The following is a 26,973-nucleotide window of genomic DNA, read 5'->3' as shown; positions in this document are numbered from 1 at the left end:
TCAAATATAAATTTATTTTCATTTTACATATTCTTTTATTCATATTTAATTTATCTTTAACTCGCCTGTTATCATCCTTTTTAAGGGTCTTAAATTCCTTTTATATGTAGTATCTCCTCTATATGATATAAACTAGGCCCCTGTTGTCCGTCTCTTGGTTCTCTTAGTACTAAAATAACATCAAATATGAACATAAAAATGAGTTATAATGAGTAGATACGATTAAAAATATGATTAAAATGTAAGGGAAATTGTCAATAGATTAGTATGGACGTGTAATTAATTTCCACCCTTGATCTTCTTCTTTGGTCTCAATTGGCTACACCTTCCACACTTTTTCTTACGACAGTTGGTGGCTCTCGGTGGAAGACGAGCATAACATCTTCGGCATATCAATTTATCGCAGTTGTATTTCTGAGCCAAGATGACGAGAGAGGGCTCAATGATTCCACCACGTAACCTCAGTACTAAATGAAGGGTACTTTCCTTTTGGATATTGTAATCACTCAAGGTCCTGCCATCCTCTAACTGCTTACCAGCAAATATTAATCTTTGTTGGTCTGGAGGGATACCTTCCTTATCCTGAATCTTAGCCTTAACATTCTCTATCGTGTCGCTAGGCTCAACCTCAAGGGTTATAGTTTTTCCTGTTAAAGTTTTGACGAATATTTGCATTTTGTCCTCTAATTCTAAAAATAATTTAATCTAATAGATATAAACAAATAAATATATAGGGATCAACACAAAAACAAATAAATAAATAGATAAAAGAAAAAAGAAAAACGGACTTACCTTCAAAAAGTATTAATTAGAAAACAATAGTACGAAGGTCAATAACTAGGCAAGAAAATAGTAAATAACGTATGATAGTTGGGGATAGTTAAGTATGGCACGTCGGGCAACTTGATAATCGACTAAAATCTCAATGTTAATAATTTAAATGTACATTATTCTTTCTATTATCTAAATATATCGCATATGATACAAAAATAGTGTAATATAAGTATCATAACTTTAAACTCTCGGCATTCTTCATAAACACTAATATTCCGTAATAAAATCCAGTAATGGTACAAGATAATGAAGGTAAAAGGATAAAACTACAAGAAGAATTAGCAGTATTATCAACATCGCTGATTAAGTCCAAAATTCACATAAATAAACCCTCAAAAGAAATCCAAACTTCACACAAAAAGGATTTGGATGTTTCATCAACACTACTGTCAGAACACCTCCTAAAGGTTCAACAAGAAGTTAATAACTGGATAAGTTTACATATAAATGATTGAAATTTAATTCAAAAATGTTCGATACAACTGTATCCAAGGGACAAAGCTCCATGCCAAATATGGCTGGAGAAATAAACAAGAAGTCCTATGATAAGGAGACATTCTCATCATTGTTGGAATGTTGTACTCGATTGTTTTTCTGCGATGAGGAAATAGTGATAGTCGACCTGTTTTTGGCAACGGAAAGAGCAATTTCAGAGAAGGATTTGGAAGATGAACTAGGACTTCCAGAAAATCGCTTAAGAGAACATTTATCAAGACTTGAGCGTCATGGAATACTAACTAGATTTTCAAATACATCAGTAACTAATATTTTTCAGAAGCCACAAAGAGCATATAAAAAGTAATTTTTAGAATTTTAATGTATCTTAGGGACTCGACTCGAGAATCGTCCTCAACACACACATATTGGAGAATAAATAATCATGTAATAATAGTAATACACTACAAGCTAACTAAGATGGAAGAGATACTACAGCAGAAGCTAAAGGGACTGTATGAGTCAGATAAGTTTATTTGCCCTAAATGCGAATCGACGTACGACTCCCTAACAGTACAAACACTAGAAATGGATGGATTTGATGCGCATTTCATTTGTAAGTGCGGGACGAAAGTCGAATTGGATGTTAGTCCAAATTCTAATAATATATTGTAGGATAGGTCAGCAAAAGAAGATATTTACTCCTCCCAGCATAAAAGGTTTCAAGAACAGGTTAAGAATCTTAAAAAATGCCTCTATGATGCATGGGGAATGGAAGTTCCAGAGTTCCCAGTATTTGTAAAGAAGCACGAAAAACTCCTGTCAGAAACGAAAACCAACAACCTCGAGTCATCAAGCGTGGTTGGAGATAGTAGTAGCGTTGTGGGAGGAGGAAGCAGCGTAGTAAGCGACGGAAGCGAAAGCGCAGTCAAGAAAGTACCATCGTCAATTGTATCAGTCGATCGAGGCAAACTAGATTCTTCATTTGGAGGAAGAACAGATAATAAAAAAATTAAGTTCCACATGAAAGTTGGACTTAAGGGACCCTCACAACCAATCACATCCCCCAAACAACATCATACCAAACAAAAGGAAAAACCAAAGGAGGATGCTGTTTATTCATCTCCAGTATCTGAAAAATCAACAGGTAACATACCAACGTTCCAAATTCTTATAGATGTGATCCCAGACTTTTACATTTCAAGCCTTAACAAAACAGTGACCCTTATAGGTGTGTTTAATCATTGTATAATTACATTTCAGACGCCCAGCAGTACCAACAGCACATGACCAATACAGAATTCGAGGTAAGAATACGACCCGTGGGGAGTTCAAATCCTTCTTTAGAATTTTGTGGAGTTACAGGACAAATATTTAAATATAATTTAACATGTATTTTTTGTAATTTTATTTGTAAATATATTTTCATGTTATGGCACTTAAATTCAATGTAGTTGCGAGTGATGGCAGAGCCCGTCGCGGAGAACTGGTTCTCACCCACGGACTCGTAGAAACTCCGGTGTTTATGCCAGTGGGAACGAAAGGAGCCATTAAAGGACTCTGTTACGATCAGGTAATTATATTAATATAAGATCTCAATTATATGCAATTTTAGCTTGAGTCCCTGGGATGTGTACTGTCTTTGGGAAACACATTCCACCTGGCCTTCCACCCTGGAAGTGAAATTATCAGAAAAGGTGGTGGACTTCACAAATTCACCAATTCACGCTGTAATTTCCTGACAGATTCGGGTAATTTTTAACTAATTAAATAAATTACTAGGCGGTTTTCAGATGGTATCTCTCTTTTCCCTCTCCAGAGTCACAGAAGAAGGAGTAGAGTTTAAATTTCCATATGATCTACAAAGAGAAATATTCCTAACACCAGAGGAATCAATAAAAATACAGGTTTTTTCCAGTTCCATATTTGATCTTAGAATGACATTGGGGCCGATATAATAATGGCACTAGATGACGTGGTTTCATCCTTAGTAAGAGATAAGGAAAGGTTAGAAGTTGCTACACATAGAACTACAAGGTTAGTTGAAATATAATTTCATAAATATCTATATAGGTGGTTGGATCGGTGCATTAAAGCCCACTCTAACCCTGAAACACAAGCTCTATTCGCTATAGTCCAAGGATCTATCTACCCAGACTTGAGGATAATCTCCCTAAACGAACTCAAGAAAAGAGATCTGCCTGGTTACGCAATCGGAGGTTTATCTGGAGGAGAGAACAAAACTGATTTCTGGAGAATAGTAGAATTGGTAACTAACGTATCATAAATATTTTTAGTGTACTAGAGAAGGTGTCGGATTGCCTTCTAACAAACCAAGGTACCTCATGGGAGTAGGATACCAGATAGATCTGATAGTGTCTGTGGCCTTGGGCTGCGACATGTTCGACTGTGTTTTCCCGACAAGAACAGCCAGATTCGGCACAGCATTAAATGATCACGGCAACATTAGGATACAACACGAAATTTATCAATATGATTTCAGGTTTAAAACCAACAAGTAATTTCTTAGCCCTATAGATCAGGATTGTGATTGCCTGTGTTGCCTAAAGTATTCAAGGGCGTTTCTTCACTATGGATTAAAAAAGGTAATTCATAAGATCTATATTTGTTCAGACCATACTTGTTTCACATCTATTAACTCTTCATAATATAAGATATATGGTGAGGCTGTTCGAACGGATCCGAAAATCAATATCCAGCGGAAATTTTAAAGGATTTGTCAGAAGATTCCTAACAAACATGTATATTAATAACGGTGAGTAAAACAATTCTAAATACCATAATTTAGGAGAGCTGCCACCCCTGTGGGTCAGAGATTCTCTACTTTCAGCCGGAATAGATATTCTAGATCTTTATCCTGATAATTCAAATGTGGTTAAACCTTATTAATAGATTCAAAATTAAAAAGCTTTAAAAATGAAAGCTACTGAACTTCTGTACATTATTTTTCTGTCAACCAATCTCATCCACAATCCCGAAAAAATAAAGCTGAACTCTTCCAATTTTATTTTATAGATATATCTATTATTTTGTAAATTAATGTAACATATTGGAGGAAATGTGTGAATCGCTGGCTAGCAAAAAGAAGATTCACCTGAATTGACGGAATAAGTAAAATTTAAATTTGTTTTAATAAGTTTTATTGTGTTTTGCGATATTTACATGTATATTATGTAGTTAAATACCAAATGCATTAAAGTGCGCCCAAATTTTTTGTAAAATATGACTCTACATGATTTACTAGGAATCTGATACCTCGAGAAGAATTTAAAAAATGGAGAAGGCAACTCAATTAAGAGGAAAAAATGATCCTTCGCCGCGTTCTGGTAGGAAGGATACATTGGAGAGCAAAGAAACTGTTGTTCTGAAGCCGACTCCAGGAATGTTCGTGAGGAGGTCGAAAGCTTCGTTCAAAGATAATTACAAAGCTGTTAAATTATTAGGCAAAGGATCCTTTGGGGAGGTTCTGTTGTGTATTCATAGAGTTACGGGGATCCGTTACGCCATCAAAGTCATTTGTAAGAGTTCCATGAAGAAGAAGGGAGATCACGAGGCATTATTGAGGGAAGTCGAGGTTTTGAAATCTCTGGATCATCCTAACATCATGAAAATATTTGAATTTTTCGAAGATGAAAAATACTACTATTTTGTTACTGAACTCTACACTGGTGGTGAACTCTTCGATGAAATTGTGAGCAGGAAAAGGCTCAATGAGTACGACGCAGCAAGAATCACTAAGCAAATATTAAGTGGAATTACTTATATGCATAAACATAAAATAGTTCACCGAGATTTGAAGCCTGAGAATTTGATTCTCGAGTCAAAGTCGATCAATTCAAACATCCGGATTATAGACTTCGGTTTATCTACTTATTATTCTGAGGATAAAAAATTAACTGACAAGATTGGAACTGCTTATTATATTGCTCCCGAGGTTCTCAAAGGGGTCTATGATGAAAAGTGTGACGTCTGGTCTATAGGGGTTATATTATACATTCTTTTATCAGGTTTGCAAAAATAATTATTATAATTCCATTTAGGTTATCCTCCTTTTAATGGGCAGAATGAATCTGAGATTATTAAGAAGGTTCAGCTGGGGAAATACTCGTTTGAAATGTCGCATTGGCAAAAGGTTGCTGAATCTGCCAAGGATCTCATTAAGAAAATGTTAATTTATAACTCTGAGAAGAGAATATCCGCAGCTGAAGTATTTTTTAGAATATCCTCATTATTTATAGGCTCTGGAACATCACTGGATTACTTTTATGACCAGGGAGAAGAATATAGATTTGCCTTGCTTAGAATTTACTATTGACAATATGCGCAGTTTCCACTACAAACAGAAATTCATCCAGGCTGCGATGTTGTACATCGGCTCTAAGCTCTTAACTCGTGACGAATGTAAATCTTTAACCGCAATTTTTAACTCGATGGATAAAAATGGTGATGGACAACTGGACAGATCTGAACTTATTGATGGTTATACTCAATATCTTAAGGTAATGTACACTAAGTATATAATTTTTTAGTTCAAGGGTAAGGGTATGGAACTTGTTGAACGTTCTGAGATTGAAGAACAGGTTGACATGATTCTTCAGGACATAGATTTTGACAACAACGGTTATATTGATTACAGTGGTATGTTTTTACTCATGTATATTTTTTATAGAATTTCTTACTGTTGCAATGGACCGCCGCACTCTATTTTCTAAGGAAAGGCTCGAAAATGCCTTCAAATTATTTGATTTTGACAATTCGGGCACCATTTGTTGCAATGAGCTTGCCAAGATGTTCGGTGTTGACGACGTTGGGAAAGAATCTTGGCAGCAGTTGATAAGGGAGTTTGACACCAATAACGACGGCGTGATTGATTTTAAAGAATTTAAAGCCATGCTAACTAAATATTCTAAATAATTTACTATTTTAATTTTTACTTCAAATAATTACCTTTTAAGCTAGAACTAAGCCGTAGTGACTGATAATATAATTTTACCCGGTATATCGTTAGCATCTAGCATGAAATTCATGATTCTTGGATATTATAAAAAAATATTGGGGAATAGGGATCAGATCTGGAAATTTATAAGGCGATGGCGTAAAGCCAGCACAAGAAAACCACACATTAAATAGTTATTATTATCCATAAGCATAATTATAATAGTTAATCTATAAAATACAGTTTAAGTCGCATTGATTTTTATTTTGTATCATATATTATTAAGCTTTTGATCGATAGACATTTGAAAGCCAAAGATCTAGAAAATAATAAAATTCAGTATCCTTGATTATTTTTAAAAAATTCTAAACTTGAATACACAATTTAACAGCGTAGAAATAAAATATAAAATGGAAGATAATAGGAGAAGGAGTCAGAGGCACCACATATTTATTCTTGGATTTCTCTGTTTACTTGTAATAGGTGTGAATTATAATGTAGCTATATAGAGATATATCATTATTCAATGGGTTTTAGGTCTATTAACTGGATTCTTTACTTACTACTATACTAGACCTGATAGGATGAAATCTATATCAAAATTTACCAAACCTGAAAAACTTCCGAAATATTTCGCCATTGATATCGATGGTACATTCTTCATAGATGATCCCGAAAAATTCAAAAGGAACGCAGAGGCTTTTAAAAGACTAAAGAATTCTGGCGTCACTCCATTCTTCTGTACAGGTATTTTATCATCCAATTTTCTTTAATTTATTAATTATTCCAACTAAATAAGTATTCAGGGAGAAGTTTTAACTGTACGTTGCAATTAATCGGAGAACTATTCCTTGATGAAGTTGGATACACAGGCTTTCCAGGCATATACCTAAATGGAGCAGTAGTTTATGATGAGAACAGAGAAGTAATACATTCGAAAATCTTTTCAGAAGACTTTCTAGAAGAATTCTACAAATTTATGAATAAAGAAGGAATTGCAGATAAGGTAATATTTCAAAGTGAGGATGGTTGTTATTGTCTTGGAAATTTTTATGAAGAAGGGAAAAATTTCATGGAATCAAAGAAGATGAGTTTACCAGTTAATGTCACTCGAGATACCTTAGATAATATAGATATAGTGGGAATCTCTTTACCATTCATGCCATTGGTTATAGAGAACATGAAAGAGGGAAGGGATTATAATGTTAAGACTGCTTATAACGTGATAGCCCAGATAACACCTCCTGATAGTAACAAAAAAACGGGTCTTGAAGAATTATTAAAACATTTGGGCTCAAGCGGAGAAGAATGCGCCTATATAGGTGATGATTTCAACGACGCTGAACCTATGGAGTACTGTTATCTTTCATTTGCAGTTGGTGATGCACAAAGTGTTGTTAAGGAAAAAGCAAAATGGATTACGGGGGAAAAACATGATGAATGCGCTTTTGAAAAGGTCGTTTCTGCTCTATTGGATTAATTGTAAAATATTATCCTAAAATACAAACATAATGCAGTTATTTAGTTTACTAACAAATATTCAACAAATTGATAAACTGTAAAATTGTCAAAATAAAAATTTTGACTTCAACCTGATTCACCATAATTTTGTAGTAACTCAGTTGATTCTTGATAGCTCAATTTATTTATAAACAAATGTATGACTTTTGTATTTTAATTTTTAATTTTTTGTAGTTTAAATATCCTTAAAAAATTTTGGTAACGTGAGTTTTTATGTCAATACTCAGTATTATCATTTTCATATTAATTTATGTTTCATCTGTACCTATCTCTAATTTCACTAAGCCAACAACACTTCCTAAATATTTTGCAATTGATATTGATGGTACATTCTTCATAAATGATCAAACAAAATTCCAAAGGAACGTAGAGGCTTTCAAAAAACTAAAACAAAAGAACGTTACCGCATTCTTCTGTACAGGTATGTTTCTATGATATCAGTTCATATTTTAGGGAGGGATACGCATTGTACAAAAAATTTATTAGGAGATTCATTTTTCAATGATACAGGATACACCAGGTTTCCAGGTGTATACCTAAATGGAGCAGTAGTTTATGATGATAAAGGAGAAGTAATACATATGAAAACCTTTTCAGAAGAGTTTCTCCAAGCGTTCTACAAATTTATGGATAAAGAATCAATTTCAGATAAGGTAATATTTCAAGGTAAGGACGGTTGTTATTGTCTGGGAGAACTTTATGAAGACGGGAAAAAATTCATGGAATCAAAGAAGTTGAGTTTACCAACTAATGCCACTAAAGATACCTTAAATAATATAGTGGGAATCTCTTTACCATTCATGCCATTGGTTATAGAGAACATGAAAGAGGGAACGGATTATAATGTTAAGACTGCTTATAACGTAATAACCCAGATAACACCTCCTGATAGTAACAAAAAAATTGGTCTTCAAAAACTATTAGAACATCTTGGCTCAAATGAAAATGAGTGTGCATTTATTGGTGATGATTTGAATGATATTGAACCTATGGAGTACTGTTATCTTTCATTTGCAGTTGCTGATGCACAAAATGAGGTTAAGAATAAGGCAAAGTGGGTGTTAGATAAAAAACACGATGAATGTGCTTTTGAAAATGTAGTTAAACTACTGTATGATGATTAAATCTCACAACCCAAATTGATATGATAAAAAAATGCAGTTATTTAGTTTACTAACAAATATTCAACAAATTGATAAACTGTAAAATTGTCAAAATAAAAATTTTGACTTCAACCTGATTCACCATAATTTTGTAGTAACTCAGTTGATTCTTGATAGCTCAATTTATTTATAAACAAATGTATGACTTTTGTATTTTAATTTTTAATTTTTTGTAGTTTAAATATCCTTAAAAAATTTTGGTAACGTGAGTTTTTATGTCAATACTCAGTATTATCATTTTCATATTAATTTATGTTTCATCTGTACCTATCTCTAATTTCACTAAGCCAACAACACTTCCTAAATATTTTGCAATTGATATTGATGGTACATTCTTCATAAATGATCAAACAAAATTCCAAAGGAACGTAGAGGCTTTCAAAAAACTAAAACAAAAGAACGTTACCGCATTCTTCTGTACAGGTATGTTTCTATGATATCAGTTCATATTTTAGGGAGGGATACGCATTGTACAAAAAATTTATTAGGAGATTCATTTTTCAATGATACAGGATACAATTGTTTTCCAGGAGTTTATTCCAATGGAGCACTAGTTTATGGCTCTGATGGGAATTTAATATCAGAATTAAAGTTTGAGGTTGCGATTCTAGAAAAATTCATTAAATACATTGAAGACAATCAACTTAAGGATAAAGCAATATATCTGACTAAAGAAGGTTTTTACTCATTTGAATCATTATTTGATAATGGCAAACAAGTTTTGAATACTTTGAAGTTTAAAGAACCAACAATAGTTACAAAGGACGAATTAAAACAAAAAAATGTTGTATCAATATTAATATTCAAAGATAATTTGGATGATTGTGATTTTAAAAATGAAGTATATAAGATTGTATACAAAAAATATAATTACATCCAAATAACACCTTCTAAAAGCAACAAAAAAGAAGGTCTTAAAAAACTGTTGGAAAATATGGGCTCAAACGAAAATGAGTGTGCATTTATTGGTGATGATTTGAACGATGCAGAGGTCATGGAATACTGTTATCTTTCATTTGCAGTTGCTGATTCAATTGATGAGGTTAAAAATAAAGCCAAGTGGTTATTAGATAAAAAACATGATGAATGTGCATTTGAAAATGTAGTTAAACTATTGTATGATGATTAACTGTAAAATATTATCCTAAAATACAACAAATGTAGTTATGTAAATTTACTCACAAAAATTAAGCTAATGGGCAAACTTTTAAAATGTCGAAGTAAAGTTTTTGACACCAACATGAGTCACCATAAATTCCTTAAATATTTTGTCCAACTTAATTAATATATTTACTCAAACATTTACAAGATGAAATATTAGTATATTTTTCTAATTATTATTTACATATCACGTGGTTATAATGACCACAATAGCGAGAATCGCCTTTATCCGCCAAGAGGATTCTGGCACAGCCTTCCTCTCGTCAATAATTGCACATTTTTGCAGTACAGATTCTTTCTACAAAATAGTCTATAATTGGTTTTACAAAACCGATTGGCTAGAAAGAACGTATGCTTCATGTCGTAATACTCACATTTTACATCATTACTATAAAACTTGGGCTTCCTACTCCAATAAAGATTTATTTCGGTGTTGATATTGATGGTACATTTTATGTAGAAGATCCTGAAAAATTCAAGAATAACGTCGAGGCTTTTAAAAATCTAAAACAGAATAATATAGTTCCCTTTTTCTGTACAGGTGTGTTTCCATGTCATTATATGATATTTTAGGTAGGGTTCTTAGTAGCGCAATGAAGGTAGTCGGTGATAACTTTCAGGGTGAAACAGGATACAATGGTTATCCTGGTGTTTATGCCAACGGAGCATTAGTTTATGACTCTGATGGAAATATAATAAGTCATTCAGATTTTTCTGAAGAATTCCTTAGGAAATTCGTACAATACATTATCGAAAATAATCTAGATGATATCACAATATTTAAGGGAGCTGATAGCTTCTACATAATCAAGGATTTAAGGGAAGGGTTTATTGATAATGGAAACGAAACGAAAGTGGTTAGTGTTGAAAAAATATTACCTGAAGATCTTTACAAGAAAAAAATAGTCATCATCAACATCAACAATAATATAAACCTAACCGAATTCGATGGGTCGTTTTTTGCAAAAGTCTCATCAAATGGGAAAACGTCCCACCTTTTCCCTAAATGTGTTTCCAAAGAATACGGAACAAAAAAGCTTTTCGATCATCTAAGTATGGATTTCGATAGTTGTTCATTTGTTGGAAATGGGAGAAACGATATGGAAATAATGAAATCATGCAAATTTTCGTATGCGGTAGCTGATGCTGTAGATGCAGCAAAAGAAGGGGCTAAAAAGATTCTAACTAAAAAACATGATGACGGGGGATTTGTAGAGGCTGTTGATTCATTAATTAGTGATATGGTAAAACAAGATCAATCGGCTCTAGTAGAACTTGCCGATTCTTATGCCTAAATAATTTCTAAAAATGAATGTTTATGTTACATATTTAATACAACTCCGAATTCATTCAAGTTGATTTTAAAAACTACATTTGAAATTTATAGGGGATCATTCCAGTCTGCTTGAAAATGCATGAATAGGCGCCTTGGTGACAATGAGCGAAGCACTGAAAAGAGTGAAAATGTATAAAGTACCTTGGTATTTGTAAAGTCAAATGTTTCAATCCAGTACTGAAAACAGCCCTTAAGAACGCAGTACACTGTATTACAAAGACAAAACTGCCAGTTTATTGTAGAATACCAATTCGTTGGACATGAACTTAGGGAAGATACACACTCCACAAATTTGCGACTGGATACGTTTCCGTCTGCTCCTAGGCAATACCTAACTACAAGAGTGAATGGGTTGTTCTCCAATTTAGACAGCGACTCATAGAAAGTTTGATCTTTCTCTTTGGAGGTCTTCTCTAGCAACAATAATGACTTTTTATGAAAACAAGAGGAATCTGCCACAAGAGAGTTAACTATATCTACATTTCTTACAAAACATAATAAAATAACAAAATAAATATATTTCATTTTCTATATTATAATTTTAATCAGGAATTATGGAACAAAACACCCCCACCGAAAGTCATTTGACCTTCCTGCGTAACCTCGACCACTTGGTATCAAATATAACCCTAAAAATTATTAGAATTTCATGGTTTTGAAAGGAACCTTGACACGAAAAATGCAGTAGGGCATAAATGATAATTTCTCAGTCTTCCATAATGTGTAATGCTCACTCGTCTGAATGTGTATTAGTTATAGTTATCAAACTTGTTATTCGCTACAGCCTTTGATTGTTTAAGTGAACACTTGTTACACTGAGGATAAAAATGTTGTTTTGGCTTAACAAGCTGGATAGGGATAATGTAGTTTCTCAGTAGGAACGATATATATTTCCCTTTGAGTCTCCTTTTTATTACACCTGATGGAGGCTGATGATCCGCTATATATCTTTCTGAATCCGAAATCAAACCACATGTATGGCATCCGTATTTTTTACCTAGAATTTGAATTATATTTCTTTGTGATTTCGTTGCATAACTATATCCATCCGCCTCTAATGACAATTTCGGGACAGAGTATGCTCCTGGATGCGATAGTTCACTTGGCGTGAATGAATGCAGCCTGATTAAAATTAAATAATACTAGTATGACCTAACTTTCCTCCGAGAAGTGCGAAAGTTGCCAGACTATATGTAGAAATCACTGCAAATTCTCTAATGAGTTTCTTTTTGGTTTCTCTCTTTGATTTCACTAAAATCTTTACATTTTCATCGACTTCGTCCGCTTCCTTATCTCTTTTCAGTATTTTATTCTTTACGTATATGTCCAATGAACCCATGGTTAGTGGGATTTGGTTGTGTAAATATTTTGAGCACTTATAAAAAACAAGCAGCGGTACTCTTATACAAGCGAGTTTAGTATTGCAGGGATTTATTATACCCTTTAGTTTAATTGCTACACCATGTGCTTTGAAAAGCGATAGAATTACATCCAACAAAAACTCCGACAATTTATATGATACATAACTTCCGACTGTAACAGTCACGATTCCTGACATTCTTCCTGATAAAATAGAAGCTGTGTCAATCCCCAACTCCTTCTGCATCTTCTGCGATAAATTGGTTAGTAGAAAGAACAATCCGTTGAGAAACAACGCTTGACATAGATATGTTCCTATATTTAAATAGTTATTTAGGTATATACCATACCGAATACATAAGAACATAATTTGAAGTCGATGTGTGGGATGTTATTGGTTATTTGAGGCAAATTGGAATTTTCTCGTAAGGGTTGATTAGAATCCACTATTTGATTGTTCATATTTTGGGAATCTTCATAGCACTGACTGGTAACAAGTCCGGAATTCAACAATATTTTACAACTAGATGGTACTGAATTAAGAATGGTAGTAAGAAATATTAACATGCATAATTTCATCTGGTTTTTGATGAAATAAAAATAATATAATCGAAAATAACGTCAAATGTGTTGGTTGGATGAAATGTGTAGATATGTCGACAAATGGGATGAAGGTTCATAAAACTACATATCAATTAAATTAAATTTAGTTATTATTACATTTTTTAAAAAATTAATCTAATCTTTTCAAATTTATTGTAGGTGTGTTATGTACAGCCCACTACTCAGTATCACTATAAATTGATCTGTTTAGAAATATATTTTAAATGTTTTACTAATTTGAATCTTATTTTGTATATTATTTATTTTTGGTTAATCTTATTATAAATGTAGGCGCATTCTCATATATTTTTTTAATATTTAATAAATATATAATGGATATGGATTTTAATTAAACATACAAGGCATTATTGATGCCTAAAATACTTTTAAATCTTATAATCTTAATAATCTATTGGAGAAATTCTCTATCAGCACCTATCTCAGATTTCACTAAGCCAACTACACTTCCTAAATATTTTGCAATTGATGTCGATGGTACATTCTTCATAAAGGATCAAACAAAATTCCAAAATAACGTAGAAGCGTTTAAAAAACTAAAAGAAAAGAACGTTACACCTTTCTTCTGTACAGGTAACAAGCTTTTCATCATTTTACCTAACTATTCTATTATTGTACTGCCGAATTACCTATCTTTTATTCTAATTTATTTAATCCCTCGGAAATAATAATCATTAATTAACTTAGGACGTGATCTAGTATGTACTAAGAGACTAATTGGAGACTCTTTTTTTAACGAAACAGGATACCAAGGCTTTCCTGGCTTATACCTGAATGGGGCATTGATTTATGGTTCGGATGGAAATTTGCTGTTCGTGAGCAAGTTTACAAAAGAACTCATTGGGAAATTTGTTAAATACTTCAGTGATAAAGGCCTTGTGAATAAAGTTTTTTATTATACCATTGAAGCCACCTTTTCATTAGAAGAAATATATACTGAAGGAATGCAAGCTATTAGATCTTGTTCTATAACAGTTCCAGCTGTTGTAACTCTCGAAGAATTAAATTCTAAGGATATAATATCAATGACAGTATTCAAAGATGATTTGAGTGATTGTGAGCATATGAAAGAAGTACATTCGGTTGTATACACAAGTCACGCTATAACAAGTATAACACCTTCCAAAAACAACAAAAAAGCAGGTCTTAAAAAACTGTTAGAACATCTTGGCTCTAACGAAAATGAGTGTGCATTCATAGGTGATGATTTGAATGATATTGAACCTATGGAGTACTGTTATCTTTCATTTGCAGTTGCTGATGCCAAAGATGAGGTTAAAACTAAAGCAAAATGGGTGTTAGAAGAAAAACATGATGAATGCGCCTTTGAAAAGGTAGTAAAACTACTGTATGATGATTAAATCTCACAACCCAAATTGATAGGACCAATTTAGTCACAATTTTAAGTGAATCCAACGTAAAATTACTCAAAATTTAACAGTGTTTTAATTTTAACATTTTGACTTTGACAGTTATGATATAACGTCACAAATTTAAAATTGGAAATGTGGAGTGTTTGAAAGTTGACAATTGTTTTAATGTAGTGCCTCAAATAGGCTCTTTAAATAAAGTCATAAATTTTTTTGTTTTTTCTAAAAATTCAAATTTGTTTAAATTAATTTGTTAACATAGATTTTCACTTGTATCCCCATTGCACATTTTGCCACTTTATTTATTGGATGAATCCAGCCAACACCCGTAATAATTAGGGCTTTATGCCCTTTAACAATATAAACTATTCTATCCTAAGGATAAATTATGAAATTTAAGGCTCGCTCCAGATCGTTGTTAGTGTTCGTCATCTTCCTTGGTACCTTCTTCAGCAATGTTCTCTCTGAACCTATATCTAATTTCACTAAACCAACTACACTCCCTAAATATTTTGCCATTGATGTTGATGGCACATTCTTTATAAAGGATGAAACAAAATTTAAAAGAAATATCGCAGCACTAAAGCTTTTAAAAGAAAAGAATGTTATCGCCTTTTTTTGTACAGGTATTTGACACTCAAATTATTCATAGTTCAAATGTATTTACTAAATAATCATTTTACATTCTGTTCATCTATCTTTTCAGGGACGAGCTTCAATGCCATCAAAAATAAGTTTGGTGCAGATTTTCAAAGGGAAGCCGCTTACAATTTACTCCCAGGCATATATTCCAATGGGTCCATAATTTACGACAATTATGGAATTTTAATACATAAATCGGTCTTCAAAAGCGATTTCATAGAAAAATTCATAAAGTTCGTAAATGACAAAAACTACAGAAGTCATGTGGTGTTTTTTGGTGTTGTGGATATATATTCTCTTGAAGCTTCATTGGAACCTAAAGATGAATTAACACTAAATCTAACACCAATTGTTAAATCCGATTCAGAATTAAAAAATTTGGATATAACTGGTATTAGAATTAAAAAAATCAATATAGAAGTTGAAGGGTTAACTGAGGGTACAGATTTTGTAAAATTTGATGAGGCGAAAGTTAACGTTATATTCCCTGAACTATCGTTGAAAGATTTGTCCCTTAAAAAATTAATTGAACGCTGGGATGGTAAAATAAGTGAATGTGCATACATCGGTAACGACATGAATGATTTATCAGTCATGTCCTTGCCCGATATAATGTCGTTTGCTGTTGCCGATGCCAAAGATGAGATTAAGAATAATGCCAAGTGGGTGTTGGATCTAAAACATGACGAGTGTGCCTTTGAAAAGGTAGTAAATCTCCTGTACGGTGACCAAAATTAAGGTTACCTATTTAGTATCACTTTCATTACAACTCAATAGAATTTGTAGAATTAAGTGTACAATATTCCGAAATTAGGTTTTAAAATTTAAAATTTAAATTTAAAATTTAAAATTTAACATTTCACATGTAACATATTGTTCCAAATGCAGTAATTTTCAATACTCTCACTTAATGCCATAAATTATTTTATAATACCTGTATAGATAGATTATATATTAATTGTAGTTTATTCTTGTGTACTTTGATTCCGCCGCCAGTGACATGAATCATTAAGGACACTATATATTTATTGGATTTTATTTAACACAGATTTTATTTTACACATACACATTAAAAATTTTGTATAATATTCTAAAATATTTATCTAAAAAACCATCTCGAAATATACCAGTACTACTGGACGAATAGAGTGGCAGATGTGTACACATGCAATGTGGTACCGTATGTAATATAAAAAATTTTCAAAAATGGAGCAAAATAATCCCTCTGAGGTGAAAAAATACTTAGGGGTTGATATTGATGGTACATTTTATGTAGAAGATCCTGAAAAATTCAAGAATAACGTCGAGGCTTTTAAAAATCTAAAACAGAATAATATAGTTCCCTTTTTCTGTACAGGTGTGTTTCTATGTTTTTATATGATATTTTAGGTAGGGTTCTTAGTAGCGCAATGAAGGTTGTCGGTGATAACTTTCAGGGTGAAACAGGATACAATGGTTATCCTGGTGTTTATGCCAACGGAGCATTAGTTTATGACTCTGATGGAAATATAATAAGTCATTCAGATTTTTCCGAAGAATTCCTTAGGAAATTCGTACAATACATTATCGAAAATAATCTCGATGATATCACAATATTTAAAGGAGCTGATAAATTCTACATAATCAAGGATTTAAGGGAAGATTTTAAAAATTATCCCAAAAGCAAAAATATTGATAATTTGAAACTAATTACTCCAGAAGAAATCGTAAAACAAAAAATTTTGGCTATTCTTCTGAGCATTGACGCTAACATAGATGATTTGCCCAGCAAATTCTCATGTGAAATTTGCACTAACGATAAATCTTATCATTTAAGTTCTCAAAATATAACAAAAGCCTATGGAGTAAAAAGATTGCTGGATTATTTGGGAGTTTCACCCGACCAATGCTCATTTATTGGGGATGGAGAAAACGATATCGAAGTGTTAAAATATTGTAAACTATCCTATGCAGTCGGAAATGCAAACAATGAAGTCAAAATGGCAGCAAAAATTGTTTTAAATGAAAATTATGATCAGGGTGCTTTTGAAAAGGCTGTACAGCTCGTTTCATCGTCCTAACCTTATGAATCTAACTCTGACTCTCATATACACATATTTAGATTAACATATATTTATTATATCCGTAAATTATCAGAACAAGTGTAATTTATAATAATTATGTTTAACTAAAGTATTGTATAATTACACGACACACTAACATAAGGTCCCATGATAATATAACTTAATGTTTTTGTCTAAAATTAGTGGTAGTCATATTAAGATATATAATTTTAACTTAAAATTGTGTAGAAGATTTTCAAATAATCCTGAAATCCAGTCAAAATTATTCAAAACCCTAAAAGATGAGGAGAACATAACTAATTTCCCTGTACATAGCTTAAAGCTTGATCTAATCGATAAATATAAAGAAAATCATTTAACAAATGAAGTTTTATCCAAGAAATCATTGGATTTATCAAAAATTCCTAGATGTGTATCTTCGGATTCCCCCTTAACATCTGATATTTTAACACATTCACATAATTGTGACAATCTCTCAGCATATAAGGACAATAAAGATTTTATTATTAACTCTTTTATCAACTTGCTTAATTTTAAAAATAAAAATCCCGATTTGTTCCAGTTCCTCTGTGATTCATTATCTGTTATTATAAAGGATTTGAATTTTGATGAATCATATAAACTTATAAAGGTTATATCTAATGAAAAATTATGTAAATCTAACTTTAATTACAAGATATCAAATATTTTCCACAACTTACTGACAAGACTTAACCATTTAATCACCGAAAAACTAACATACAACGGAGGAATACTAAAGGTTAATGAACTTCCTAAATATTCTGGTTATTTAAAGGAAACATGTTTGGATAGAGCCGAAGGAATTAATTTTGATTCTGACAATCATTTGGAAAAGCTATGGAATCTGTGGTTCATATTATCTAAACAAACGTTTGAAGAATCTAAATACACTGCTTCTCTTATATTGGCACTGTTAGAGCAAGAAAGTGGGAGTATATTTAAGTTTGATTTAAGGAGAGTGTGTAGAGCGTTGGACGTGGTCGTAGGGGACTGTAAATTCTTCAGTAAATTGGAAGAGAGGTTTATTTTGATACTTCTGAAGAGGTTTAGCGCAATTTTATCAAATATAGATAACAAACATGACCCGGAGTTTTACATAAAGAGCAACAATGTAACCCCTATTCAAATAAAGAAGTTTTTCTGTAACATATCAAAAATATCCAAAATCTCACATAAAATCTTGGAGAACTTTCTAAAATTGGAAAACAGCCATAAATCTTTACAAGATTTTGTAAACCTATCGAGTGTTCTTCTGAACAATGAGCTTGATAAACTGGATGTTTCTCAAAGAAGTTTCGAAAATTTGGACAGTGATTGGAATGGGTACTTCGACAAAAACTTAAAGGAAGTAAATTATAAACGTAATAAATTATTTTTGAAGATTTTTGTGGATTCCCTCGAGATTGTAAAGTTTCTGGACCACCTAATTTTATGTGAAACCAATGAGTCTGATGGCTCTAATGTCTCTGACACTGAGGAGTTGAGAGATAAACTGTTAAAACTATCTCATGACTTACTAATAAAAATTTCAGTTGAGTCTGAAGAACACTTATTGCAAGAGTGTAGAAGTATGTACTATATGCTCCTGACCTGTTCTCTATGTAAGCCAACGATACCTGATACTCTGAGTGTTTCTAAACTCACTGAAACAATCTCCAATAAAATCGCCCTTAATGTTGATAAATTAACATCAGACTCCAGAATATTAGCTGGAGATTTAAATTCTGGTGAGAATAAAAGTTTGGGTATGAAGACGGTTCAATTCATGCTTTACTGTGATAAGATAAATTCCTTGCTCAGACTGTTGGGATCATGTGGAGAAACTTCTAATAAAGTCAATTTATCATGTGAGAAGTTGGTAATTGAGCTTTTTAAAAACCAGGAGAAGTTACTCTCCTCAAACCAAAGCCAAGGTCTCAAGACTCTTTACGTAACGCTGCTAAACAAATACGGGGTCCTATCACCTGAGATTTATTATGAATTTCTGAATACTCTGGAAGATTGGCCAAATTGGGAGAGGAATGAACTTTCAATGCTATGTGACATACTCTCAAGAACTTATCCCAACTACTGTTCTAAGATAGTAGGTGGAGATGATTTTCCTGATAACCAACAGCTTTTAAACTCTAGAGTATCTGATAAGATAATTGGTTTGTTAGTATCTCTAACTAATTATGTATTCGTGGATGATAATGTCTGTAAATTCTCAAATAAAGAACTCATATCTATTTTGAACTTTCTAAACACTTGTTTGGATGGTTCTAAGGACAAACCCATATCCACAGACTCTTATAATCCCACCTTTATTGACTCAATGAAACCCACAATAATGAATAAATTATCCGAAAGGATTAGTGATATGAACTTCAGCCAACTTGTAAAACTACTCTCATTTCACAATGTCATTGAAGAAAGTTTTAGAGATGACATTGTTCAGAGGATTCTAAACCTGGACTATTTGGGCGATATTTCATGCCTCGTTGAGTTAAATGATCCTAAGATCACTTCAAAGGTTTTAACCAAGTTTAAAATTAAAGTTGTGGAGGAAAGTTATGTTACTAGAGAGAAGAGTCTAAAAACTAAGTTTCTAAAGCATTACAAGAAACCTCAGCTAAAGAACAACTTCGTGAGTAAGTCAAATTACGAAACACTAAAAATGCTAATTTAATATCATAAAAATCAATAAAAGTAGTTATACTATTAGATTAATTTAAAATGATTAAGTAAGTGGGAGGTAGTTACATGTCATCTTCATCATCTATCATATCGTACTCGTCGTCAAAATAGTCTATGGAAACGGTGTCCATGTAGTAGGCCAGCGGTGCGTGCCATATCTCCCTCCTTATTATTTCTCCGACGTCGGGCCTGTTAAGCCACTCGTCCTCAGTGAACCACTCGAAAAGTGACCAATCGATACACTTGTCATTTTTCCTAGCCTTCAGTGCTTCTTCCACAGGGCTCTAAAAATAAATTAAAATCAAATTTCTACCTTCCCAGGCTTCCAGGTTATTTTAGTACACTCCTTAACGCTCTCTTTATTTAGGTCAAACACCACATGTTTAGTCAAAGAAAGCGGGCTCATGTATTCCTTAGCCTTGTCGGTGAAGTTCTAAAAAGCATTTATAATTTTTAGTCAAGTGGAATTTGCTCCAATTAACATAAATAATTAGGGTGGTACGAGTGTCAATTTATACGATCCATTGTTGTCAAGATTATCGAATAGCTGGATGCTTTTCAGGTGTTCGAGTACTGGAAGGTCTGCGGAGGTCAAGTAGCTAAGTGCTGGGTGATGTGTAAGGGCTTTGCACCAAAATCCTGGTATTTTGTCTATTATTTCCTAAGATTTCAATTATTTAATTCAAGCGAACTTGTCGTTTATCGAAAAATGGCTGTTTCTTCTTATCGAACTTTCTTTGCAGGTTCATCTGTTCGTTGGCACACTCCTCATCCAGTGACAAAAGCTTCTTCTGAACTAAAAAATAATATTTCGTGAATTAAAAACCTTCATCGAATTCTGAGATATATGGTAAAAGCGGGTTATTCGTAGCTTCGGATCTAAGAGAACAGTGAAAACAAGAGATTGATAATATTCAGAGAAATATTAAAATATAGGAAACGAACGAATTAGTGGCGGAGTCGTTTGATGTTCCGGCATTATCGTGGTTTCTCTTCATCTCTAGTATCAAAATATCCCAAGTTTGCTACACTAACGGTTAGTTTTAGGGGCTGGTTGAATAAAAATTCTCAGAAGACAGGACTGTGTTGAAATTTTACAACCGAGTGTAAAAAATTGTAGTATAATCTGGTAGGTGCTTGATGAAAAATGCTTGGGAAGAATTAAAATGGGAAGGCTAGTAAATAATTGCTGTAGTCGGAAGGTTATTTTAAAATCAATTCCCCACAGGACGTATAAATTAAGAATAACTAAAATAATCCAACTGTTAACGAATAAAAATCATATATAATTTTAATTGACAACAAAGGTTTGTTGATTCCTGGTTAATCACTCACAACTTTCCCAAATTGTATAGGAATGTCGTTTATGTGTAATCAAATAAACTGGTTAATACATAATTACACATTATATAAGTTTTATTAATTAATAAACTTTTTAATTTTTTAATGTAATTTTTATTATGGAATGTGTAAATCATTTTACAGATCATATCAAGCTGACCAAATTCCTACTTTATAAATTATTTTAAAGGGTTATTTAACTTATATTTATAATTTTATATTGCATGTATAATTATTTCTCATAATGTGTTAGTTCATTCTTTTGTTTACTAGTTATTGGGCCTCATCAACATTCTCGCACATCAGGTTTGTAATTAGTAGGATTTAATTATGCATTTTAGATTCATAAAGAACGCTGTTGGTTTAATTTTATATACTAGTTTGTACAGCTCTTTTTCAACCTCTCTGTTTTGCTCTGCGGCAAAGACTTACTACGGAGATATCAAAGAATCCAATAGTTCATATAACCAAAATAAGTACAAAAATAACCAGTTTAACTTATATTAAATAAACACACACTAAAGCTAATAATGAAAATTTTAGAGATATGTTTAATTTGGGAACATTCAACGACAACAAGTTTCTCTCCGGTGAACTAACACTTGTTAAATCACAACTAAACTCAGATGTCACATATAAACTGCTAGTGGGAAGTCAGATCACAACAGGATCTTGCTGGTTTGTAGCAGATATTTACGCAGGAAGTGAATATAAATTCACAAATAATAACTATAACGATTTAAAAATGATGTTAACTACGGATTATAAAACACATCTTGTAAAAAATGGATTAGTAAAACATAATTTTAAAGTTGACCCCTTTAAAGAATCAGGTGAGAAAAACACTTACGAATTAATTTATTAAAATTATTGCAGAGGATATAGTACCTCCAATGGAAGGAATGGTTGGATACCCAGAAAGAATGTACACATTTCTTACAGTATCAAAAGATATTAAACCAGGAGATTATGTAGTACTCTTCGCATACGGAAGATCTTTCTCAGACGATCTTCCATCAAGATTTAAGGAGTTCAGAGTAAAAGTTCTTTAATTTTTTAATCTTTAAGATCCTTTTATATTTAATATTTAATTTTTTATATAATTTGTCGAAAAAATTAAGTTTAGCTTTAGTTTTCAGGATTTATGGTGAATTGCTGTGTGGATATGAGAAGATAACGAATAGTGTAAATTATGGAAAATTTCAAAGTTTCTAATGTATTGTATAATTATTGCCGCGTATAATGCAGAATATATCCGATGTGTTGGAACTGACGGAGAACATACGCAACGTATGCTTTCTCGCTCACGTAGACCACGGAAAAACCACATTGTCAGACTCATTGATCTCAAGCGTAGGAATAATAAGCGAAAAATTATCAGGAAAACTCAGATACTTAGATAATAGAGATGACGAGCAAATGAGAATGATAACAATCAAATCGTCAAGCATCTCATTACTATACACAAAATACGGACATTTAAACCATAATAGCAATAGTAACTCGCCGAAAAATGATAAGGTGTTGATTAATTTGATAGATTCCCCAGGGCATGTGGACTTTTCAATAGAAGTTTCAACAGCAGCGAGACTATGTGACGGAGCGCTACTGGTAGTGGACGTCGTGGAAGGAATCTGCCCACAAACGAGAGCAGTTCTGAGACAAGCCTGGCTTGAAAACGTAAAAACCGTCTTGATACTCAATAAAATTGATAAGCTGATACTGGATTTGAACATGACTCCACTGGAAGCTTACAAGAGGATGTGTAATTTAGTAGAGCAAGCAAACGCATTAATTTACCAGCTTTTTATGGAGGAGGTGATGAAAAAAAGTGATACACCAGACGTAACCAAGAGCGAGAAATGGTTTTACTCGCCATCAGAAGGTAACGTAGTGTTCTGTAGCGCAATCCATAAGTGGTGTGTATACATCCCAGAATTCGTATGCCAAGTAGGCCAGAGGTTAGGAATCTCACAGTCTAAGTATGACGTAATACAAAAGTCACTTTGGGGAGAATATTATTACTGTAATAAGACGAAGAGCGTAAAGGTGTGTAAGAATCAAGAAAAGCCTATGTTTGTACAGTTTGTTCTGGATCAGATATGGAAGGTATATGACGCAGTACTCAAATGTGATATAAATTACATAAAGAAACTGGCTGCACATTCGAATGTTAAATTAACATCTAGACAGATTAAAATCTTGGAAAATGCTAATGAACAACAATCGAATAATTCGTCATTAAAGAATTTTGAGTTATCGCCTGACGATAGAGATGACCTCCTCCAGACTATTTTGAGTAACTGGTTGCCATTGTGTTCAGGAATTTTTAGATTAATCGTAGATTCGCTCCCCGATCCTATAACAGCATGTAGAAAAAGGTTGAAGAAGATATGCCCGTCAATAACAAACTATGATAATTATCGTAAGATCGTAAATTTAGAACAAGATGCGCCAGTGGTACTCCATATAGCAAAATTCTTGGGCTCAGACCTGAGTCACATGAGACTGACAAGAGACCTTCTCCAGGGCTATGAACGAGCGGATGACTTCGTGGCCTTTTCCAGAGTCTTTAGCGGGAAGGTCTCTAAAGGAGATGTACTGTATATATGTAAATATAACGATAATAAATTGAAATCGGGTACATTAGACTGCGTAAATGAACTGGGTAATTTGTTAATTATCCCAAAATTAATATTATGTTTCAATTTTTGTTTAGATGAGGATTATGAAAGCACCCATATCAAAGTTTCAATAAATAAAGTGATGATACTCATGGGTTCTGAACTAATTGAAGTAGATAGAGCATACCCAGGAAATATAGTTGCACTCTCATTATCCACTAACCAGACAAATCTGAATACAGATACTCAAGATCATGTATGACATTTTTTTGCTCATATATAAATATAATTTTTAGGTAAAAGATGTAATGGCATGGCTATTGTCGTTGACTGACCCACATAGAAGAAATTTGTACACACTAGAAGGAGGATATAACAGAGATAAAATATCAAGAACAAAAACACTTTGCTCAGTGGATAGACATTTAACATTGTCCAGTGACCCGCAGTTCCCACCATTCTCACCACCAACACATGAAGTAAACTATTTATGCATTTAATAATGTTTAGCTTAATAATTCAATAATAAGAGTGTCAGTTGAGCCACAAAACGTAAAGGATATGGATCAAATGTTGACAGGACTAGCACTTCTGTATACAGCAGACCCTGCAGTTGAAGTAAGTCAACTATTTCCAAAGCCAATATTTAACTTTAATTAGCTTGATTCTGATTGTTTTGTAGATTGACATACTGAAAACAGGGGAGTATATTCTAGCGTGTTGCGGGGAGATACACTTGGAACGCTGCATTTCAGATTTGACAAATTTGTACGCAAAAATTCCAATTAATGGTAAAAGAATATAACTAACTAAATAACATTAATTGAATTACTCAAGTAATAATTAATGTAGTGTCTAAGTTGAGAGTATCAATACGAGAAGGTATTGTGGACCTTAAGAATAACATTAGTCTACACCTTTTATCAAAAAAAGTTAATTTCCCGCCATGGAAGAGTTCAAGCTCGGATGATCAGATAAAGAATCCAAGTGAAGACCCTCAAAAGAACGCTGTTCAAGAAAATGAAGAAGGATATAAATCAGAAGATAAATCGCACATTCAAATTACTCCAGAACTCTGGATAACACAAGAATCACAAAACCAAGGCTTAGTGTATTTTAAAATATCAGATGAGTTCGTTCTATTTTTAACGGCGAGACAAATGAATAACTCAGGTATATTTTCAGTAATATTTAAGCACAATTTTAGTTCTACAATACTTGGATGAAAATAGCAAGGACTTAAAGGGGCTCATTTATAGCGGTGAAGTCCCGAACAGGTTTGAAGGCCACACACTGAACGACTCATTGAATCTTGTGCAAACTGAAATTTACAAGCTCATGAACTCTAATGCCAAACCAGGCAAGAGTGGAGTAAAAATGAACAAGGATAAGGGTTCCGAAGGAGGAACAGCTTTGGGTGACCTTTGGGGAATAAGTCTGAATAAAGGTACAAGGTGTTTGTTGTTCTACAGAAATAACAGCCAATACTTTGCAAATAAATCCCAGAACCTCTTGACCAAAATGCAGTGGACCTTCATAGACTCATATAATCGCAGTAGCATATTCTCGTTACAGAACTCGAAGCTGATTTCTAACATAATTTCTGGCTTTGAACTGGCATCGCAATCAGGTCCATTAACTGAAGAACCGCTCAGGTATAATATCTATGTGGATAAAAATAGTTGGATAACTAAGTTAATAATAATAATAGGGGGGTTGTGTTTGTAATTGAAGGCATATATTTGAATAAGGAAGACCAGCTCATAGGATCACCATCCTCATCAGTTTCCTATAACCACCTGAAGATGCAAAAAAACAAAGAATCCATTGAAGATAACTTAAATTCTCTAACCATGGGCTTGAATAAAGACTTTGGAAATATATTAAACAAATATACAAATGCATATAAAGATGGAGAACTTAGGCATAAAGATGGGGGAAATAAGGAGTTGGATGACATCTCAATGGCTAAATCTGACCAGCATAATGAAGTTGGATCATGCGCAGCATCACCTGAAACCTCAATTCGGTTCAGTGATTCTTGCACGATTACCTCTAAAATATCACAAACATTGACGCCCTGGAGAGTAATATTATAATTAAGCTTTAACTAGAATTTCACTGATTATTTTTTAGATAATGACTAATATGCGTCACCTGTGCCGTAAAGCATACATGCAAAGAGGACGAACAAGAATTTATGAAGTCATACTGAGACTAGGTATTTTCTAATTTTCATCTTAAGCTAATTGTTAGATTTGCAATGTGAACAAAATGTTTTGGGGAAAATATATAACGTTTTACAAAAGAGAAGAACACAAATATTGAGCGAGAATGTTAAAGAAGGCACAACCACATTTGTGATCGAGGCTACAATGCCAGCTAGTGAATCCTTTGGACTAGCTCAGGACCTAAGATCAAAGGCCTCAGGCGGTGTCATTTTCCACCTCCAGTTTTCTCACTGGGAAATGCTACCAGAGGATCCATTCCCTGAAACCACAATGACTGATTCAGTACCAACTACTCATCTACTTATATATAAATTATATTTAAGTATATATCAAATATATTTAAGTATATATCAAATATATTTAAGTATATATCAAATATATTTAAGTATATATTACTGGTTTATAATGGTGTAGGAGCTTGAGGACGACGGGTTCAATATAACACTTCTGTTGCAGTCTAACATTCCAAGGAAGATAATAAACCACCTAAGGAAGATTAAAGTATGTTTAATGGGCAAAATTAACATTTTAGGGTTTGGCAACTGAGGAGAAGGTGGTTGTGGCGCCGGAGAAACAAAGAACGCTTTCCACTAAAAAATAAATATAATGTATTTTAAA

The 26,973-nt window shown here is 32.9% G+C and overlaps 17 protein-coding genes across 17 annotated transcripts, besides 10 other annotated features; 13 read left to right on the top strand and 4 right to left on the bottom strand.

Annotated features, from left to right (window-relative positions):
• Positions 1-279: 279 nt before the first annotated feature.
• On the bottom strand, positions 280-675 carry TA16165 (ubiquitin/60S ribosomal fusion protein, putative; the record flags this gene model as incomplete). The annotated part of the gene is made up of 1 exon (XM_948610.1): positions 280-675. One exon carries the CDS (start codon positions 673-675, stop codon positions 280-282), a length of 396 nt encoding a protein of 131 aa, XP_953703.1.
• Positions 676-1,303: 628 nt separating this feature from the next.
• TA16170 (transcription factor TFIIE, putative) lies at positions 1,304-2,559 on the top strand (the record flags this gene model as incomplete). Its single annotated transcript, XM_948609.1, has 3 exons — positions 1,304-1,632; positions 1,662-1,914; positions 1,945-2,559. 3 exons carry the CDS (start codon positions 1,304-1,306, stop codon positions 2,557-2,559), a joined length of 1,197 nt encoding a protein of 398 aa, XP_953702.1.
• Positions 2,560-2,701: 142 nt separating this feature from the next.
• On the top strand, positions 2,702-4,179 carry TA16175 (queuine tRNA-ribosyltransferase, putative; the record flags this gene model as incomplete). The annotated part of the gene is made up of 9 exons (XM_948608.1): positions 2,702-2,842; positions 2,885-3,020; positions 3,052-3,176; positions 3,206-3,306; positions 3,343-3,538; positions 3,567-3,772; positions 3,800-3,875; positions 3,904-4,045; positions 4,079-4,179. The coding sequence occupies 9 exons, from the start codon at positions 2,702-2,704 to the stop codon at positions 4,177-4,179; spliced, it is 1,224 nt and encodes a 407-aa protein (XP_953701.1).
• Positions 4,180-4,564: 385 nt separating this feature from the next.
• TA16180 (calmodulin-like domain protein kinase, putative) lies at positions 4,565-6,204 on the top strand (the record flags this gene model as incomplete). The annotated part of the gene is made up of 5 exons (XM_948607.1): positions 4,565-5,297; positions 5,331-5,497; positions 5,529-5,789; positions 5,820-5,928; positions 5,960-6,204. The coding sequence occupies 5 exons, from the start codon at positions 4,565-4,567 to the stop codon at positions 6,202-6,204; spliced, it is 1,515 nt and encodes a 504-aa protein (XP_953700.1).
• A 606-nt stretch (positions 6,205-6,810) lies between these two features.
• Positions 6,811-7,706, top strand: TA16185 (haloacid dehalogenase-like family hydrolase, putative; the record flags this gene model as incomplete). The annotated part of the gene is made up of 2 exons (XM_948606.1): positions 6,811-6,973; positions 7,033-7,706. The coding sequence occupies 2 exons, from the start codon at positions 6,811-6,813 to the stop codon at positions 7,704-7,706; spliced, it is 837 nt and encodes a 278-aa protein (XP_953699.1).
• Positions 7,707-7,960: 254 nt separating this feature from the next.
• Positions 7,961-8,008: a sequence feature (Signal peptide predicted for TA16190 by SignalP 2.0 HMM (Signal peptide probability 0.979, signal anchor probability 0.005) with cleavage site probability 0.746 between residues 16 and 17).
• Positions 7,961-8,871, top strand: TA16190 (haloacid dehalogenase-like family hydrolase, putative; the record flags this gene model as incomplete). Its single annotated transcript, XM_948605.1, has 2 exons — positions 7,961-8,168; positions 8,201-8,871. 2 exons carry the CDS (start codon positions 7,961-7,963, stop codon positions 8,869-8,871), a joined length of 879 nt encoding a protein of 292 aa, XP_953698.1.
• Positions 8,872-9,125: 254 nt separating this feature from the next.
• Positions 9,126-9,173: a sequence feature (Signal peptide predicted for TA16195 by SignalP 2.0 HMM (Signal peptide probability 0.979, signal anchor probability 0.005) with cleavage site probability 0.746 between residues 16 and 17).
• TA16195 (haloacid dehalogenase-like family hydrolase, putative) lies at positions 9,126-10,039 on the top strand (the record flags this gene model as incomplete). The annotated part of the gene is made up of 2 exons (XM_948604.1): positions 9,126-9,333; positions 9,366-10,039. The coding sequence occupies 2 exons, from the start codon at positions 9,126-9,128 to the stop codon at positions 10,037-10,039; spliced, it is 882 nt and encodes a 293-aa protein (XP_953697.1).
• Positions 10,040-10,422: 383 nt separating this feature from the next.
• Positions 10,423-10,473: a sequence feature (Signal peptide predicted for TA16200 by SignalP 2.0 HMM (Signal peptide probability 0.812, signal anchor probability 0.000) with cleavage site probability 0.526 between residues 17 and 18).
• TA16200 (haloacid dehalogenase-like family hydrolase, putative) lies at positions 10,423-11,366 on the top strand (the record flags this gene model as incomplete). The annotated part of the gene is made up of 2 exons (XM_948603.1): positions 10,423-10,612; positions 10,645-11,366. 2 exons carry the CDS (start codon positions 10,423-10,425, stop codon positions 11,364-11,366), a joined length of 912 nt encoding a protein of 303 aa, XP_953696.1.
• An 86-nt stretch (positions 11,367-11,452) lies between these two features.
• On the bottom strand, positions 11,453-11,932 carry TA16205 (uncharacterized protein; the record flags this gene model as incomplete). Its single annotated transcript, XM_948602.1, has 1 exon — positions 11,453-11,932. One exon carries the CDS (start codon positions 11,930-11,932, stop codon positions 11,453-11,455), a length of 480 nt encoding a protein of 159 aa, XP_953695.1.
• Positions 11,870-11,932: a sequence feature (Signal peptide predicted for TA16205 by SignalP 2.0 HMM (Signal peptide probability 0.779, signal anchor probability 0.000) with cleavage site probability 0.427 between residues 21 and 22).
• A 122-nt stretch (positions 11,933-12,054) lies between these two features.
• On the bottom strand, positions 12,055-13,446 carry TA16210 (uncharacterized protein; the record flags this gene model as incomplete). The annotated part of the gene is made up of 5 exons (XM_948601.1): positions 12,055-12,145; positions 12,176-12,529; positions 12,565-13,081; positions 13,117-13,345; positions 13,387-13,446. 5 exons carry the CDS (start codon positions 13,444-13,446, stop codon positions 12,055-12,057), a joined length of 1,251 nt encoding a protein of 416 aa, XP_953694.1.
• Positions 13,032-13,081: a sequence feature (1 probable transmembrane helix predicted for TA16210 by TMHMM2.0 at aa 91-113).
• Positions 13,117-13,135: a sequence feature (1 probable transmembrane helix predicted for TA16210 by TMHMM2.0 at aa 91-113).
• A 294-nt stretch (positions 13,447-13,740) lies between the features above and the next one.
• Positions 13,741-13,800: a sequence feature (Signal peptide predicted for TA16215 by SignalP 2.0 HMM (Signal peptide probability 0.985, signal anchor probability 0.000) with cleavage site probability 0.934 between residues 20 and 21).
• TA16215 (haloacid dehalogenase-like family hydrolase, putative) lies at positions 13,741-14,748 on the top strand (the record flags this gene model as incomplete). The annotated part of the gene is made up of 2 exons (XM_948600.1): positions 13,741-13,960; positions 14,075-14,748. 2 exons carry the CDS (start codon positions 13,741-13,743, stop codon positions 14,746-14,748), a joined length of 894 nt encoding a protein of 297 aa, XP_953693.1.
• A 397-nt stretch (positions 14,749-15,145) lies between these two features.
• Positions 15,146-15,223: a sequence feature (Signal peptide predicted for TA16220 by SignalP 2.0 HMM (Signal peptide probability 0.992, signal anchor probability 0.008) with cleavage site probability 0.977 between residues 26 and 27).
• TA16220 (uncharacterized protein) lies at positions 15,146-16,137 on the top strand (the record flags this gene model as incomplete). Its single annotated transcript, XM_948599.1, has 2 exons — positions 15,146-15,383; positions 15,410-16,137. The coding sequence occupies 2 exons, from the start codon at positions 15,146-15,148 to the stop codon at positions 16,135-16,137; spliced, it is 966 nt and encodes a 321-aa protein (XP_953692.1).
• Positions 15,164-15,232: a sequence feature (1 probable transmembrane helix predicted for TA16220 by TMHMM2.0 at aa 7-29).
• A 468-nt stretch (positions 16,138-16,605) lies between the features above and the next one.
• TA16225 (haloacid dehalogenase-like family hydrolase, putative) lies at positions 16,606-17,459 on the top strand (the record flags this gene model as incomplete). Its single annotated transcript, XM_948598.1, has 2 exons — positions 16,606-16,756; positions 16,789-17,459. The coding sequence occupies 2 exons, from the start codon at positions 16,606-16,608 to the stop codon at positions 17,457-17,459; spliced, it is 822 nt and encodes a 273-aa protein (XP_953691.1).
• A 166-nt stretch (positions 17,460-17,625) lies between these two features.
• TA16230 (uncharacterized protein) lies at positions 17,626-20,151 on the top strand (the record flags this gene model as incomplete). Its single annotated transcript, XM_948597.1, has 1 exon — positions 17,626-20,151. One exon carries the CDS (start codon positions 17,626-17,628, stop codon positions 20,149-20,151), a length of 2,526 nt encoding a protein of 841 aa, XP_953690.1.
• Positions 20,152-20,221: 70 nt separating this feature from the next.
• On the bottom strand, positions 20,222-21,157 carry TA16235 (nucleosome assembly protein (NAP), putative; the record flags this gene model as incomplete). The annotated part of the gene is made up of 6 exons (XM_948596.1): positions 20,222-20,443; positions 20,473-20,592; positions 20,662-20,820; positions 20,852-20,955; positions 20,986-21,038; positions 21,105-21,157. 6 exons carry the CDS (start codon positions 21,155-21,157, stop codon positions 20,222-20,224), a joined length of 711 nt encoding a protein of 236 aa, XP_953689.1.
• A 673-nt stretch (positions 21,158-21,830) lies between these two features.
• Positions 21,831-21,920: a sequence feature (Signal peptide predicted for TA16250 by SignalP 2.0 HMM (Signal peptide probability 0.673, signal anchor probability 0.178) with cleavage site probability 0.328 between residues 30 and 31).
• On the top strand, positions 21,831-22,552 carry TA16250 (uncharacterized protein; the record flags this gene model as incomplete). The annotated part of the gene is made up of 3 exons (XM_948595.1): positions 21,831-21,991; positions 22,044-22,333; positions 22,377-22,552. The coding sequence occupies 3 exons, from the start codon at positions 21,831-21,833 to the stop codon at positions 22,550-22,552; spliced, it is 627 nt and encodes a 208-aa protein (XP_953688.1).
• Positions 22,553-22,742: 190 nt separating this feature from the next.
• TA16255 (elongation factor 2, putative) lies at positions 22,743-26,956 on the top strand (the record flags this gene model as incomplete). Its single annotated transcript, XM_948594.1, has 11 exons — positions 22,743-24,380; positions 24,421-24,603; positions 24,635-24,742; positions 24,807-24,915; positions 24,977-25,297; positions 25,332-25,779; positions 25,836-26,211; positions 26,261-26,345; positions 26,381-26,637; positions 26,770-26,856; positions 26,888-26,956. 11 exons carry the CDS (start codon positions 22,743-22,745, stop codon positions 26,954-26,956), a joined length of 3,681 nt encoding a protein of 1,226 aa, XP_953687.1.
• Between the last annotated feature and the right edge of the window lie 17 nt (positions 26,957-26,973).

Source organism: Theileria annulata, chromosome 1, assembly GCF_000003225.4.
Source record: "Theileria annulata chromosome 1, complete sequence, *** SEQUENCING IN PROGRESS ***".
Classification (NCBI taxonomy): Eukaryota; Apicomplexa; class Aconoidasida; order Piroplasmida; family Theileriidae; genus Theileria; species Theileria annulata.
Note: the sequence above shows the minus strand (reverse complement) of the source record. Positions and strands in the feature narration are given on the sequence as shown.